Source organism: Nesoenas mayeri, assembly GCF_963082525.1.
Source record: "Nesoenas mayeri genome assembly, chromosome: 1".
Taxonomy (NCBI): Eukaryota; Metazoa; Chordata; class Aves; order Columbiformes; family Columbidae; genus Nesoenas; species Nesoenas mayeri.
In genome coordinates, this window is record NC_137541.1 from 194093960 (window position 1) to 194111071 (window position 17112).

Here is a 17112-nt window from a genome sequence, read left to right on the forward strand (position 1 = left end):
CCATAGCAGGTTTTCCCACTTCTTCAATGTCACCCCAGAGGTGCTACCACTGTCACTGATGTGCTGGGCCTTGGCCAGCAGCAAGTCTGTCCTGGAGCAGGCTGGCGTTGGTTCTCTCATCGGGGAAGCTTCTGGCAGCTTCTCACAGAAGCCAGCCCTGTATCCCTGCCTCACTCCCAACCCCACCCTCCACCCCCCCGCAGCTACCAAGACCTTGCCATTCAAACCCAGGGCTCAGGGCTCTGCTCTCGCTGTGCTGCACTCCTGGGCTGTTGAACCCTCACCTGTGGGGTTTTTTTCTCCAGCTCCTCCCAGGTTACAGAATCAAAGAATGTTTAGGATTGGAAGGGACCTCAAAAGATCATCCAGTCCAATCCCCACACTGGAGCAGGAACACCCAGATGAGGTTACACAGGAAGGTGTCCAAGCAGGTTTTGAATGTCTCCAGAGAAGGAGACTCCACAACCCCCCTGGGCAGCCTGTTCCAGTGTCTGTCACCCTCACTGAGAACAAGTTTCTTCTCATATTTAAGCGGAACCTCCTGTGTTCCAGTTTGCACCCACTGTCTCATCATTGGTTGTCACCGAGAAGAGCCTGGCTCCATCCTCGTGACACTCACCCTTTACATATTTATAAACATTAATGAGGTCACCCCTCAGTCTCCTCCAAGCTAAAGAGCCCCAGCTCCCTCAGCCTTTCCTCACACGGGAGATGCTCCACGCAGCGCTTCCCCGCGGCTGGGGCTCCCGGCGCGGCGCTCCGGGTCCAGATCCGGATCCGCCTCAGCGCCGCACGGCTCCGCCGGCCCCTCCGCCGCCGCCAGGTGGCGCCGCAGCCCCGCGGGAGCCGCCGCCGGAGCCGCCCCGCTGCCCGCCGGAGAGGGACCGCGCACCCGGCACCGACACCCCCTGGGTTTGAAGAGACACAGGGGTTTTGCCACGCCTGGGACCGCCCCAGACCCGGGGACCCAGGCGAGAGGAACGCTGTAGTAAGGCTAAACATTTCAAACATTATAAACGTGCGCGGTCAAGAGGATCAGCACCGCAAAGCAGCGGCGGCGGCGATGCCTTTCTGGAAGGTCGTGGTGCTGCCCCAGCTGCCAGGCATTAGCTGAAGTCCCGAAAGCAGTACAGTAAGTTATTTAGAAATACACATTGCTGCATCCAACAAGCTATTTGAGCCTTTTAAATGCCGGGACTCGGTGAGCAGGAGGTAATAGCCCGGCAGGGCCCCGGGTATGGCTGCCGCACCCAGACCAACAAAGATAATGGAGGGAGTGGAGCATGTCCCTTATGAGGAAAAGCTGAGGGAGCTGGGTCTCGTTAATGTTTATGAATATGTAAAGGGTGAGTGTTGCGAGGATGGAGCCAGGCTCTTCTCTGTGACAACCAGTGATGAGACAAGGGGCAATGGGTACAAGCTGGAACACAGGAGGTTCCACTTAAATTTGAGAAGAAACTTCTTCTCAGTGAGGGTGACAGACACTGGAACAGGCTGCCCAGGGGGGCTGTGGAGTCTCCTTCTCTGGAGACATTCAAAACCCGCCTGGACACCTTCCTGTGTCACCTCATCTGGGTGTTTCTCCTCCGGCAGGGGGGTTGGACTGGATGAGCTTTTGAGGTCCCTTCCAACCCCTGACACTCTGTGATCCTGTGACCGGCGCCTTTGTGCCCGGGGTGGCCGGCACCGACCTGTCCTGCCGGGACCGCAGCAGAGCAGCGCTGAGGTTCCAGACCCGTTTTTATGGCTGGGGAGGATCCCGCACAGAAATGGCCCCGCCGATGCAGAATGAAACCTCCGCGACCGACCCCGCCCGTGAGAGCGGGACGTGCTCGCCTCCCTCCCGCGGAGGGCAGCGGGGGTGCGGGCGCAGGGCGGCGGGACGCTGAGGCGCTTCGGCGCCCGCGGGAAGGAGGCGGTGGCGGACGCCGGAGCCGCCCCTCTCCCGCCCACTGCGGCCCGCCCAGGGCCCGACCGCCCGCCCGCCCGGGGCCGGCTTCGCAGCGGCGGCCGTAGCTGCAGCCGCCGCCCGTTGCAGCGCCGGCGCCGATGCCTCCTGCGGCGGCCCGGCAGGGAAGATGGCGCCGTCCCACGTCCTCAAGTGTTGCCAGAAGGTGCTGGCCTGGGTGCCCGTGGCCTTCATCGCCCTGGTCGTGGCCTGGTCCTACTACGCCTACGTGGTGGAGCTCTGTGTGTGTGAGTGGACGGGGAAGGTCGCGGGTCCGGCGGCTGCCAGCGGGGCGGGGAGGACCCCTCGCCACCCGCCTGCTCCGGGGGCCTCTTCTCCCGAGCGCCCCGGCGGGGATTCCTGTGCGTCCGTCCGCCCCAAGTGCGCCTTCAGGAGGGCGAGAGGACACCCCCCTCCCCTCGGGCGCTTCCCCCGGGGCCGGGTTTACCTGTTTGTCCTCCGGGGGCCGCGGGTGAGGACGGCGGGAGCGGTGCCTCAAGTGCCGCATGGCGGCGGGTCCCGGCCCGGGTTCCTGTGGAGAAGTGAGGGACGGGGACGGGGGAGGAGGAGGAGGAGGCCCAGGCGGGAGGTTCGGAGCCTTCGCTTGGGGACGGGCCTCTCGGGGAGCCGGTGAGGGACAGAGACCCCCGGGCTCCATGGGGGCTGCAGAGCCCTCGTGAGGTCTCTGCCCCTCTTGTCGACCCGGGAGAAGTTTCCCCTCTCTGTTTTTTCTGTTGTTAATCTTCCTTGTGTATCAACTCCTTGACCACCTTATGGGTGTATTTATTCCTTGCCCTCTCACCCCTGCTTCTAATTAAGAAGCCCAGTGTCATAGAAGCATAACGAAGCTGGAAACATCCCACTTAATCGGGCAAGGGAAAGGATTTAGGGCTTATGGGGTTTTGTCAGACCACGTCAAGGCTTTCTGGACGAGGGCTCAGCATTATGTAAATGTGACTTGCAGTAGGTGACGGTCAGGATGATATTTACCCTTATCTGTCTGCAGGAGGAGGTTGGCTTTCTACGGGCAGGGTGAACGGAGCAGTGCAGTGATGTGCAGGATTTGTCACTTGGTAAAACTTGCAATCAGTGCAGGAAAACTAAGGAACGTGTTACTGAGCATTTGGCATGTTTAAGTAAGGAAGCTGAAAAGAAAAAAAAAGTACAAAGAATATATAAGCTTCATATAGGTCTGCCTCGTGTCGGTAGGTTTTTGTAGTTGTATTTGTGTAAAATATGTGCTTTGATATGCCTAGCTAAAAATAAAAGGCTTGCAGATACTTTATATCTGGGCAGACTTGTCAGTGCATCCTGTCATTAGAAACAATCAGTTACTTTTTTTCTGGAGGACTTAGTTTTTGGATAACTTTTTGAATGCCCATGGTATTTCGCTGCCTTTTGTGTTAGCTTTTTGTATGTGGTCTGGAACATAAACCACAGACGAAAAGTTATTTGGACTTAAAATAGCAGAAATATAGTTGTAAAACAATGCTTGTTGAGCTGTTATGTGAAATGTGGATATGAAAGAACGGCAAATATGTCAGTGTATCCAAACTTGCCAGATTGCTATGGTTTAGTAGTCTGGTTTTGTGAGTAAATAATACTGGTTTTCTGAGAAAATTGTTATTAAAACTATAAACACTTAGAATCAAAATTTAGACGGTCTTCAACACTAGAGGTCTGGGGTATGGGGGCTTGTTACAGCAGTTCTGAGAGGGGCTGTGGGAGAGGTTATAGACTCAAGTTTTACAGGTGGGGTGTGAAGGTTTTCTGTACCCCTTACAGTCTCCCCAGTATGACAAAAGGCAGGTTAGGGCTATGCATTTATTCTCTTAAGCAAAGAGACATGCCCAGGGTCACACAGGTGGTCTCTGAGCTGGGAACAGAACCTTGACCTACGAAGTCCCAGTTCTGTGTCTTGATCACAGAGTGGGTCAGGGCTGGGTGCTGGTCAATAATTTCTCCTTTGCAGGCACAGAGAATCTGCAAAGACCCTTCTGAGGTCATTAGGGTTTCATTTGTGTAAAAATTATTAAGAGAGTTGGCTCCTGTTTATGCGAGAACTTTCACTTCTACAAATCTGGTTTCTAGATATATGGCACTTTTTCTCACAAATCAGCTTTATTCTTAACATCAGCACATACAGACTATTAAGAAAAAGTGATGTTTAATAAGAAAATTACTTATTTTTATTACTGTCACTGAATTTTACAGTTGTTACCTGTCTAAATCATACTCAGTGACCAAGGATTTTATTTCTCTGTGAGTTTTGTATGTTGTGGGTTTCGTTTGTGGTTTTTGTGGGTTTTTCTTGTGGGTTTTTTTTTGTTTTTAGCCTGTTGAATTTTGGTTTTGCTCCTGATAAAAGGTCATCTCATCAAGGGGGAGGAAAGAGGGCTTGGGATTTTTTGCTTGGTGGGTTTGGTTTTTCGTTGTTTTTTTGTTCCTCCATTTTTATTTGCGTGATTTTCTTTTACGCTGCAGTTGAGTTCAAACTGGCAGAGAGGATTTATAGCGAAATACAGGTTATTCTGTTTCTCTTTGCAGGTATGTTTACTTTCTCCCAGTGCTACTTATGTTTGATTTTGGTTTGAAAACCACTGAGCTGTGTACTGTGAGGAGGAGCAAGGACATGCCTTTAGCACACTACTGCTGAATGAGGTGACGCTGGTCTCTGCAGATGTTCTCATACAGCAGGTGCAGAAGCGGGGCTTATGGCTTCTTGCACTTCTGCGGCTTTGGCAAAGGGCACAATATGTGTAACGGGAAGACAGATGGCAGAAGGGAAGCTTTAGAAAAAAGGAGACACAATAGAAAATTTCGAGTAAATACTGAGAGTAAAAGAAATCGAAACCACACAGACACCAGTGTTTTTTAAAAGGTTATTCTTAAAGATTTGATAACTGTTAAGACATGACGCCAAAAAGGAGGAAGGAAGAGAGAAAGTTTTCATTCCTCCATTTCTTCTTCCTGTTTTTTTCCTCCTTGCAGTCCCTGCTCATGTATTAAAGGTTAAATATGTGTATTCAGGTAGTAGGTCAAGCTGGAAGCCAAGCTTAATGTAGTATTATAAAAGATTCCTAATAATCAAAGCAGACAGTGGTGAAGTTGGGCCTGCTTCTTTCATCACCCTCCTTTTCCTTTCAGTTTTACTTTTCTGTGCTGCTTGCCCCACCCTCCTCTGCTGGGCTAGGTCCTCTGTATCTTGCTTTTGGTGCCTGATGGGCTTGATCTTACTCAGTAATTTGCTGCTAGTATGTGTTTACTCAGTTAAGCCTTCCCTATAACCCTAAATTATATTACTTGCATACTGGCAGTGAACACTGAGGGGGACTGGTGTGGATAAGATGAAAGGCAATTTGTGAGCTGGTCTCTTGTTTTCCTCCCATGGAAACTGCCAGCATCTTTGTATCTCAAAAATCTGTAAACGTGTAACTGCAGGAACTGCAGAAGACTTCAGGCAACGTCTCATTCAGGTTTTTTGGACTGTTTTGAAGTAGAAAAACATGAATGAACATTTTCTTGTTAGATTATTTCTTCTTTTCACACATAACTTGCCCAGAGCTCTTTTTGCAAGAAAGCACACCTAGAAATACATAATGGATATTGTAAAATAGCTTTTCTTTAGTTTAAAACAATTCCATGTGTTCTTTCTTGTTATCAAAACATGTTTTGCTTTTTAACATTGCTTTTGTAAACAATGGCAGTATTATGCTGCCAGTGAATTGAACTGATTGTGTCTGCTTACCCCAGCCTTCAGAAGCTCAGAAAGAGCGGAGCTCTTCTCTTGCAGTCCATTTTAATTTATGGATGACTTGTATCTTATCACCAATCCTGAACATCTTTGTAGGTGATTTGCGGTAATACAGACTGGCTAGACGATGGTCAGAACACGCTGTTCTGACACGTAGTAGGAGTTGATGAGTGAAGCCAACCTGTTTCCTACAGGCTAGAATACTAGCAGAGTGTGGTAGTACAGTCTGCACTGAGAAAAAGACAAATAAGTTGATTTTGGTTGAGTTGTCTGGAGAACCTAATTAAGGTGTATTGTCTGGTTTTATTAAAAGAAATATATTTTGTTCAGCTTAAGGTTTTACTTCTGTAGAAAGAACTATATGTTCTGAAAAGTGCAGTCCTGGCTCTTCTGGGCTGAGAGTTGTAAGGAGAATGGCTTGTTATATAGATTTTCTAGTCTTGTAAATGTATGAGTGTTTTTATGCCTCAAACTCTGCTAAGTATGGGAAAACGTGATTTGGAAAGCTACCAGAGTGATTAGTTTGGTGTTCTTTTCGTAGCATCTACTTGCAGAAAGGTTTGCTCTTTTAATACAGTGTAATGTCTAATGTGTCTAAAATACTGGCAAACAAAGCAGTTTGTAATTTAGAATTCATAACTTCATGTTAATGGCAGAAATTGAATTCCTTACTGTTCCAGGAGACTATGCTAGTTCTTGTTAATAGGAGAGAGCTCTGATTTCCCTAAAGCACAGTCCACATGAGAAGCACATGGTGATCTGTTGTAATGCTCCCATTTGAAGAGTCTGTTGCATAAACACAGAGAAAGTAATTCCATCTGCCTCGTCCAGAAGAAATCTCTACTGAAAATGCAAATGCAGTAGCTACTAAGCAATGGCAAGGTGATATTATCAGCAGTGTATCAGTAACTTCTGATTTCCAGCTACAGCTGAACTATCAGCACTGAAGTACAACATTTGCATGTTACGCATGCAAGAAGTGTTCCCGTACGAAAAGAGGGTTACTTTTCAAGAAAGAGAACAGTAACTTAAACAGGTTAGATGTTAGTAACAGTTAACAATGTTTATGTGCCTCTCATGACTTTCTAAATAAAGAAATTTAACTGCTTTGGATGTACTTAGGTGTCTCAGCTCAAGTGCACGTATTACCGCCTAAATGAAAACCTTTTCTTTTATTATAAATCTGCAGAATTCCTGTTAAGGTGCTCAAACTGGATACCAATATATTGGAAAGCTAAACTCTCGGCTGGAGTAGAAAGATTATTTATCTTCTTATATGGTGCTTTGCACTGTACTGGTTATATTGGTTTATAAGGACGGGTAGGCATGTGCCCTTTATATGGCATGAAATCTGCTCTCTTGGCAGTCCTCTAATCAAAAATATGTTCCAGGAGCAACAGAACTAGTCCGCCTGGTTTCCTGGGGAGTTGGTTTGTGTCTGCTCTTCCTCTTCTGCCAGCAGAAGGACTCTGTCCCTCTTCTCCCTCCTGGTGCTCTGTCTGCAGTGCCCACCACAGCTCCCCATCATCAGTTTTCTCCTGTATCTGCTAAAGGGTCCCTGACAGCTCTGAAGTAGTTGGCATCTTTCCTTGATCTCTAGATGCCATTTGGTCAAAAAGACATATGGTACTGTGGCCAGCTGGGTGTTGCTCAGCTTGCCAGGGGGGCAGGCAGAAAACCAGCACTTGAGCTCAGAGCAGCTGTCTCCTAACAGGGAGTGTGGGTTGTCTCTTCTACTGGTCCAGCAGCTTTGGTGAAACTGGCTGGCATATACCTAGTGTGACACCTCCACTGAGTTTCAAAACTTGGCCAAAACTGGTCCATGCGCAAGATGGCTTCGGAGTAGGGGAGGGAAGGGGCTTAGAGAATGCTGGGAGCTGAGCACCAGTGTCTGAGCCAAAGCAGGAGCTCTGCTTGTGATGTTACTCTTGTAGCTGTGCTCACTCACTGCTGCCGTGCTTCTTCATTGCCTTTTACATGTGGGCTATAAAGCTTTTGTTCTTGGTTTGAAAGGGCTTCGATAGCATGAGTATTTAAGATAATGAAAAATGATTTCTTCAGAATTTTTCTACTCTCAAATTTTTTCTCTGGTAACAACAGTAGGAGCTTTCTGTATATCTTTAGAGTTAGATCAGTGAACTAAAGATGCACTTTCATTTTTAATCAGGGGTTTTACATTACTGCATGACTTACTAGTCTCCCAGTCTTCCCACAAGACACTATGAATAAAAGCACCAGCATTTCAAGTGTCGATTTTCAGTAGATATCACTTCGATGTCTCTGGCCCTCTGCATACTTTGAACTTCAAGTTCTGCTGTCTGTTGAAAAATATTGAAAACTTGATCTTTAGCAGCTCATATTTTTGAGTTAATGTAGACGTGCTTTCCATAATTAAAAAAAAAAAAAATTACATTGTTACAAAGATGGGTATCTGAGCTGAGGTGAAACACTTGGATGGGACTGTACTTGCTTTTACTTTTGGAACTTGAGTCTGCCTGTGATGGAAAACAGGAGTAGGAGAAATCCTAGTTGTCTGTTGAAAATTATGCCTGTAAATGCTGAGGGTTCACGGTGTGCATTTTTAATCCGTTCAATACGTCAGTGTTTATCCCGCTCTTTCTGTTCAACAGTCTCCTGCAACTGGTAAGAGTTTATGCTGGTTTAGCATGTACTTTCCTTACAAAGGTTATAAACAATAGGTGCCCGAGTTTCTGAAACAGCTTAAATGGAGTTTTCAACTCAGTCATTTCACTCCTCCCCACTTCGTACATATTTTTACTGTAACAGGACAAGAGTATCCATATTTCTCTCATTGGTATGTATGAAATTAAATGGAAACTTTTGAGAAGTAACCACAGGCCACTTTTCTGTGTGAGCTGAATCTCCACCAAGGTGAAATACATTTGCTCTTTTAGCCACTTCTCCAGTATTACTTCCTTCTGCTATCACTAAATTGTTTTCAGTGGGTTGTGCCTAAGTCTCCCTGTCCTGGGTCAAGAAAAAAACGCATGACTTTTCCCCCCTCTTCTGCTTCCTCCACACCCCCAGTCCTCAGTGGTGTGTCTCCTATGTAACCTTTGACAGTCTTCTCTTAGCTGAGCTAAAAATCAAGTTCCTCCTCTGCAGCATTTCAAGCATCTGCTTTTCCTTTTTTTTTTTTTTGAAAGACCAAATGGCTCATCCATTCCTTATTCATGTTCCCTTTTGACTATTAAAATTGTCTTAAGAGATTGTCAAAGAAAATAGGATCACAAGAGCAGCATGCTTTGCCTCTGCAGTTTCTGCAGCACTGTCTCTGATGCTATATATGGTGCAGCATTGTCTCAAATGTGAAGCACGAAACCATTTTAATTATATGATTTACAGAGAGATCGAGTGAGGGTTTTATGCAGGGTTTTTTTTGTTTGTGGTATTTCAGTTGTGCATCCTAATGTGTGTACATCTCCAGAGTGGGGAATTTTTATGCATCACTTGTGAAGCGCTAAGCAGCGAGAGAGCTCTTTTTTCTTTCTTCATTTTTTTTTAATTTTTTTTTTTTCTTTTTGCCTATTTGGGACCAAAAAAATTTAGGGATGAAAGTATAATTCATCTGGAATTAGGCAAGCTGCTGCTGCATAGACAATGAACCAAAATTTAGATTAAAGCTGAACAACCTTGAGAGGAAGAGACATGATTGGTTTGAAGCAAGCTAAACAGGCAATTATTTTAAGCTGGTTTGCAGTTGTCTGTGATAGACTTAAAACTTGGATTAAGTGCCTCAGCTACTACTTTGTCATAGTGTGAATGCAGAGAACCTGGTATTGTACCATTCTTGACAAGTAGTCACTGCTTTTAGGTTTGTCAAATTTGGATAAAAAAAAATGAGAAGTGTATTTCCACAATGCTGGGCTTGATGGTACCTGAAGGCTTTCATGTCTATGGGTTTGTGACATGCAGATTTACATTGCAGAAGAACCCAAAACAGAGCAAAATTTGTTTTCTGTTTTGTTTTGCTACAAAAATCCTTCGTAAGTAACATGCAGGTAATTTGGGTGGTTTGTGTTCTTTTTATTGTTTGTTTGCTTGTTTTAATAGTATCTGGAAAAGGATGCAAGTTCTGCGTAGGATTTTCATGTAGATCTTTTGTGTGTGTGTATTTTTATCAGTTTAATCTGTTGCTCCTTTAATTTCATGTTTGTTTGTTTGTTTTTAATAATTATTTATAAAAGAGCTCGAGTTCAGCCTAGTAATTGCATATAGAGATATTACTTGTGTTGCAGGGCAGACACCCACTGAGATAAAGCTAAACCAGCATCTGGTGCAGAGGGTAGGCTTGAATTTTTAAATAATTCAGAATGTAGACAAAGGGAAGCTTGAAGACCAGTGAGCACTAGATTCAATCATTCTCTCCTTTTGTATGGCTTTTTTTCTACTGACGTTCTTAAGCTTGTAAAGATTCTGTGTTTCTCCCTTCTTCCCTGTTTGTGAGCAGATCTGGTGGTCTGGGAGAGCCGTTGAGCACACACAGAGCATCAGGAGCAGCGCTGACCTGCCTCAGCTGCCTGGTTTTCTGACAGTCTCCTTTCCTACTGTGTGACAGTGCTCCCCTCTTGCTGCACGGCTTCTCTGGAGTCTTCAGACGAGTGGCTGCACCCCCTGATCCCATCCTGGTTTACATTTCTGTGTGGCTTCTCAGGAGGAAGCAGGTTTAAGAGTCTGGTTCACCTCACACTTAGTCATAGATGTTTAGAACTAACCACTTTCCTGATGTAACTTTCCATAACTCTGGTTTCTGACTTCTTTGTTAAACTAGTGGCAATACGTTCCTGTTCTTCACAAACATTATTTCTCGCCAGTGTAACACTCTCCAGTACTTCACCTGCAAATGTTGATATTCTTGCAACTGTATTAGGATATGTGATATCTTGGGAAGATGGCAGCGAAAGTTAATTCTCTTAGTAGATGTCATACATACATCATACTATACTCATTTCTTGTGAGGCAGTTTGCCTGTCCTGCTGTGTTACATGCAGCGCTGTGCCGTGGGAGCCCTAATACGTCTCTGAGGTATAGCAAGCAGCACCATTTCTTCCCTTGGCACACGTTACGTTAGGATTTATAGTATTTCAGTTGACCGTTTTACAGAGTCCTGAGTTAATGCTTTCCAAGAATACATGATGAACGGTCAGCAGGCAGGTGAGCTCTTAGAATTTTATTTATTCATTTACTGGGAGCAATATTACTGAATGAGAGCTATATGGATGATAGGCTATGCTCTTTTGTATGCTTGCCTCTCTGTTTACTCTGGAGTACTTTCTAAGTTTTATTATAGCTCTTCTGGAGTATCCAAAAATCCCTCTGCAGTGACGTGTGCAGTCTTTGTGCTGTCACTTTTTCATGTTCCTAAGTGGTCCGGTAGTTAAAGGAGAACTGGTGCAACCAAAAAAAAATGTCCTTCTGATCTTGTTCTCTTGCCAGAACTTCCTGTCCTGTTGTTCCTGATGGTTTTTACCCTCTGCAGCACCTTTTGTTGTGTTCATGAGGAGTCACTGGTTATGTCTTCCTTTTTGCAAAGAAGCTAGAGGAAGTAGCTTTAGCTACAGTCAAGGTTTGTCCTGAGATATTTCAGTTCAAGTAAGGTTTAATGAGTGACATTTTGTTTTGCAAGAACAAGCAGCTAAGCCTCCAGCAACAAAAGATGACAGCATTTGTTATCAACCAACTTCATAAGCCATATATGGACAGATTCTCTAAATCCCCATGAGAAGTCTTTGAACCTTTATTTATTCAATTTTAATAATAAAAATAACATTAAATGTTTATTAATATTTACAATCTAGTATGTCAATGACATTAATTCCTCACCATTAAACTTTCCCACAACTAATAGATGTGTTTTTAAATGACATACTTTTCAAAATTTCCTTAAATGCAAAAGGTTGGCTTACTAATATCTTAATTGGAGTTCATGTAAATCACATTACTGGCTGTTATGTTGTTAATGTGTTGCTGGCAGGAATCTAGCTCTTCTCGTCATAGGTGGTTCCAAATCTAATCTCAGGTGGCAAATACCACTCAAGCCTGACAAAAGCTACAAAAAAAATGGAAATTATAACTTCATTTGAGGAATCTAGTGACCTAATGCATGAAAAGAGATCAGCTTGTTGGGTGGTTCAGTTTCTCCCATTACCCGATGAACTTGGCAGCAGCAAAATCCTTCTCTCAGAAAACAGAGTGTCTAATACTTTGTAATGAGATTTACAAGGAGATTTTTATCCACTGAGTTTTTCAAGAAGATTTTGTCCTAATATTTGAGGAAGGACTTGTAAATGGGCAACTGATTTTGGAAGAGTCTGAAGCCAAATGCAGAGAAGAGTGCCTGATTAATAAAATGGATCCCTACAAGGCAATGGTTCATGTGTGCAGGTTACAGCAGCTGTGTCTGGAATTTTTGTTCCCCATGAACTGGCACCTCTGCTGTCCTGCCTTCATACCTCTCAGCTGTGTGGAATAGTTAAATACAGACTGTTGCTTTGTTTTCATCTGTCTAGAGCAGAAGTAAATAGATTTACTTGTAGCATTCTGAGCCATTAAGACACTCAGCTTTGAGTGACCTTAATATTCAACCCAGGTACTGCCTGGCAGTTACAACCACAAACTAGTGAAGAGTGTTCTTTTTTTGAAATGAAATTCTAACTCCTTAATTACCTGAAAAATTCTCTTACAAGAATGAATTGTATATTGTGGGTTTGGTAGGGTGTGTTTGTGTGTTTAAGTATATCGATGGTTTCTGGTATTACCTGGAGAACACCTAACCTCATGTATAATACAACTCTGTACAACATATGATACTACCACTCTGTCCACACCAGCTGATTATCCTGTTTGTATCTCCTATCTCTTGCAAGTGTCCTTGTTGTGTCTTAACTGTAGAACCACTGGAGACACTCCTAACACAAAAAGCCCTTTCACAAATCCAGATACTTGAGCATAGTGTTACTATGAGCTTGATCTGGCCGGCCTGAGTGTAAATACCCCTCCTTCAAATGTAAATGTAATTGATTAGTGGTGTGGACATAAGCTAGCTCCACTCAGATGCTTCTGAGTTTCCATGTCTGTCTGCCAATTCTGTCTTTTCCTATTCTCTCGTGTGCCAGAGGGAGCTCAGCTCACTGACTTGTGCAAGTAAGAGCTCTCTTTGTCTTTTAAGAAGAAACCAGGCTTTCTTTTGGCTGTGTTTGATAGCTTAAAGGCAACATTGGAAACAACTTACGTGCAGCACTTCCAAACTACTGGGAGATAAAGCTGTTATTGTTACAATAAAGTAGAATTTTTGGGAAAGATTTGAATGAAGAATGTCGAGTAATTCAAGTAAGCAGCTGAGGAGAGCGTGTAGAAATAATGCTGGTGTTTGAAATCCATCAAAATGCAAATAGAATGTGCAGTGGCAATAGTGATTAAATAGCTGAAGAAAATCAAGTTACATTAGGTTTCTTTGAGCAATTATGGTAAATTGAAAGTGAATAGTGCTTCTCAGGGAATAGGGCTTTTCAGGGACAGCAAACCTGGTATGTTGCTGCAGCCGAATGGTAACTTTATGCAGAAAAAACCTTCAGCTATTTGGGCTGATACATCTCTTAATAAATAGTGGTTCTTGACATGGACATACATTTGGGACTGTGAGGTTAAGACCTGGCAGCACATCCTCCTGCATGCTAACCAAATGTAACTCCTGGTTTTGAAATAACTTAAAACGTGCAGACACCCTCAATGAGAAAACCATTAGGAGACCTTTGGTATAACTTTCAAGAATATTTTGTAGAGGCAGAGATAAGGAGTTGTCTATAAGATTTTGTGGGCTTCAGAAGTCAGCTGCCTTTGTAGCTGTATTTTTGAACCGTGGAAGTGGTAGCACAGAATTCATTATTCTCAGAATATACAGCAGAATCTTCTCAGTTGTTATAGCTTAATTCATCACTAAATGTAACTCAGTACCCAAGGAGTATCTTGCATTGATTATGCTAATTTTTGCTGTAGCCCTGTTTGTATTTATGCATGTATTCTCTGCATTGAGGCTGAGAAGACCTTGGCTAAATAGAAAACTCCTTTGGTTTTGTGACAAGAAAATGTTTTTTGGGCAGCAAGCCTCTGGTTGCTCTTACCTACTCGTTATAGTGAAAGCATTGTGTTAATATAGTTTTAACCATACAAGACATCATAACAGTGGCTGGTAACAAATAATAAAAAGGGTCTGCAGTGCAGCTAGAACTGCCCTATTTGAAATATGAATGTTTTTTACTCTTCCCTGATAATGCTGCTTTGAATTTTGTAGCAATGGGCATTGCGATCATGAACACAGAAAATTTGGTGGCTGTAAACAACAGAGCATCCACCTTGCAGCGAGGTGTCTCTGTGCTGGCTGCATTTTCTTCCTCCTTTCTCTTTCCACCCTGTATTTCTTCCCTCTCCCCTCCCTGCAGTGCTTTTAAAGGTATCATCTTGTGATCCCTCGAAGTTGCTGAGGAGCTCACTCCAGTGCTGTTGGTGTGCACAGTGTGCATGAGGAGTTTGGGCTTTAGCTGGTGTGCTGGTGGAAAGGGCTGCTCTGCTTTAAGGTGTCAGTGGCCCTGGCAGAGTTTCTTTTCCCTCTCACGACTGACGGTGTGTGACCCAAGACAGCAAAGAGCCTGTTCACTGCCATCCGCTTTTCATCACTGCAATTTCCCGCAGTTTGTGATCACTCAAACTTGCCTTCAGTGGTGGCTCAGATCTGAGATGAAGTGCCTGGGTTCTTGCTTTTGCCATGTCTGTCTGCTACAGGAGAGTGGGCAAGAGTTGCAGCAAGAGTTGTCCACCACAGGTTGTGCCTCCGAGACAAGCATTGTGTTTGAGCTGGGCAGCGGTGCAGCCGTGCTGCACAGCAGCCGTTCTCTAAAACATTACTTTCTGAATGACTTAGCAGTGCATTGAGGGGAAACCTGTGTCCTATTCCTGGAGAACTGGAATCAAGTAAATAGTCAATCTATATGAATATGAAGATAAAACAATTCTAGGTTCATGCAGCTGAAATTGCTGCAGAGGATGTTCATTCCAGCTGGTGGCAAGTCATGTGCACAGTTCCTGGGCCCCCATAGCCTTTCAGCAGGGACCTGGCAACATCTTGCTGCGTTGGCTTTTGGCTGCATGATGCTGTCAACTCAGTCATCTTGAATCATTTATCTAAAAACAACTCCCTGCTGCTTAGGGAGGAAAGCACCTAGTGGGTGCCTGCCAGTCAGGAAATAAGAAATAGCTCATTGTGGAAAGGTCACAGAATTATGGTTTTCAGAGAACAGTGGAGAGGTGCTAAGGTCTTAATGCCCTGGCACGGTCCTGTAACAGAAGTCAAATGAGTATTTGCTCAAGGAAATTCACTTATTGTCCCACTTGTGTCAGTAAGTGATGTTTCTACCATCTTGTGAGTGATTAAGGTCTGCATTTGCCAATGGGAATTATGTTACCATCATTCTAAGTTATGCTTTCAATTAAATGCCATTCTCTGAACAAACGGAAACTTTGGGATAATGTCAGCGGTGCTTGCATTTGCAGATAGGGTAATGCCCATGGGGAGTTCCTGTTGAGTTTCAGTACTGGTAACTTCTGGAAATAGGTGCTTGTGTGTCTATGCATGTATATATGTATTTTAACCCTTTTCCTGAAAAACAGAGAAAAGTTAAGGCTGTACCTCTGGTGAAGGGATGCAGCTGCACATTTTTCAATCTCTTCTTCCCACCTATGAGGAATGTCAGCCAAAATGTGAATGTTACTCTTGAGGTTTATGGAAAGGCTGTAATACCCAAAGTATGGAGCCATTGTGGGAGGGGGCAGGGAGAAATAAACATAGCACATCAGTAACAAGATCAGTTATTTTCCTTTTCTATGCTTTTATATTATTTGCAGTTTAATTTCTTGCTTTGCAAGGAGCATATCTAGCTTTGATTGGAATATGCCTTTTGGGGGAGTAGGGAAATGTGGTGTATGGGGTTTGTTTTCTTCCAAGGTTGAAGGTGAATGCATCTTCTTTTAGCATGCCACTTCGAGGTCTTGGCAGATCATTCCACCTCTTTGCTTCAGAATAGAGAGATTTGGGTTTTTTCATATTATGTAGTGATTTGGAACATGCTTGAACGCTTCATAGCAATCCTGAAAATAAACCTGAAACTGAAAGCAGACCAGCTCCCTAAACATACCCGATCTTCCAAGATGTTCTGGGAAGTTTCCTTGAGGCAGCTTTAAAAATTCTCCAGAGCTTTCTGAAATTTGCTCCTCTGTCAGTTCATACTCCAAGAAGAATGCCTCCAACAAATGACATTTTCCCCCAGTCTCATTTGTTATACAACTAATGATGTCCCTATGTCTGCAGGATTGTTTCCTGTGATAATCTCTAGGCTTCCGCCTCTTTGATTCCTGTGACATAGGTGAGATACAAGATAACAGACAACAATGTAAGGAAGAGTGTCCAGAAGGAGGTAAACAACTGGGGTCCTGAAGAAAAAAGTGTCTTTCCTGCCAGGGGTGATGCTAGGTGTCTAAATCAGAACTAAGACAACTTCTTCCTCTGATAGAGCCAAACTTAGAATTTCTGCTTGTCCTCTAAGCTAAATTAAAAAGTACGTTTTAATCCAACTTCATAAAAGGCTATATCATGTATTTTGGAGGTGTTATTGTGTAGAAAGTGAAACCACACACTTAGTTTTGTGTACTTCATGTTGCAGTGACCCCAAAGTGCTGGGAGGTTTAATGTGTGAGCTGCTCGGTGGTGTAGGACCAGTGAGCAGAGCGTGTTGGGCCTTTGCAACCCTGGACAAGCAGCAGCAGCATGAAGTTCAGTGTAGGCCTGTTGACCTCTCTTCACTGGCAGACTTTGCTGCACTCCTTCCTCAGTCGGGCCAATTTTGGAACCCCTGAGTTAGCCAAAGTAAAGCTCTGTGCTGCAGTCAGACAGGGCTTGTTCATTTCACTTGCTTTGCTTGGTGTTGTAACACAAAGATATTGAATCCTTTGAAATTATGAGGCCATTGTGGCAACTCATTGTGTGTATGGGCATGTGAACATCTGCTTCTGAGCTCTTTGCAGTGAACTGCAGCTTGCACTGTCTAATCATATTTTTTTTGTCCTTCCCCAGCAGTATCTTGCTGGAACTTCCAAAGTCTGATCGAGAAACCAGAAAGTTAATTTTAAGAAGCCAATCCTAAGATTATTTTTTTCTCTTATTTTGCCTCTTTGTAGCTGAGAAATAGATCTGTGGGGATACGTTTTAAAATCCTCAAAAGAACAGTGCTTGCATTTCTGAAATACAGACAGGCTTGTGTTGAGTGCAGTATTGAAGGCAGTGCCAGTGCATTGTATCCAGTTTATAGTTTGTTGCGTCCTGAGGTTAACATATAAATCA

The 17112-nt window shown here is 44.1% G+C and overlaps 1 protein-coding gene across 5 annotated transcripts in view; it reads left to right on the forward strand.

Moving 5' to 3' along the window:
* Positions 1 to 2043: 2043 nt before the first annotated feature.
* ZDHHC20 (zDHHC palmitoyltransferase 20) overlaps positions 2044 to 17112 on the forward strand; it is a 49413-nt gene continuing 34344 nt past the window's right edge. For all 5 annotated transcript variants that reach the window (XM_080342988.1, XM_080342990.1, XM_080342989.1 and 2 more), the window contains exon 1: positions 2044 to 2196. In XM_080342988.1, coding sequence (XP_080199114.1) covers positions 2079 to 2196 — 118 coding nt within the window. In that variant the 5' untranslated portion in view covers positions 2044 to 2078. The remainder of the gene's footprint in view (positions 2197 to 17112) is intronic.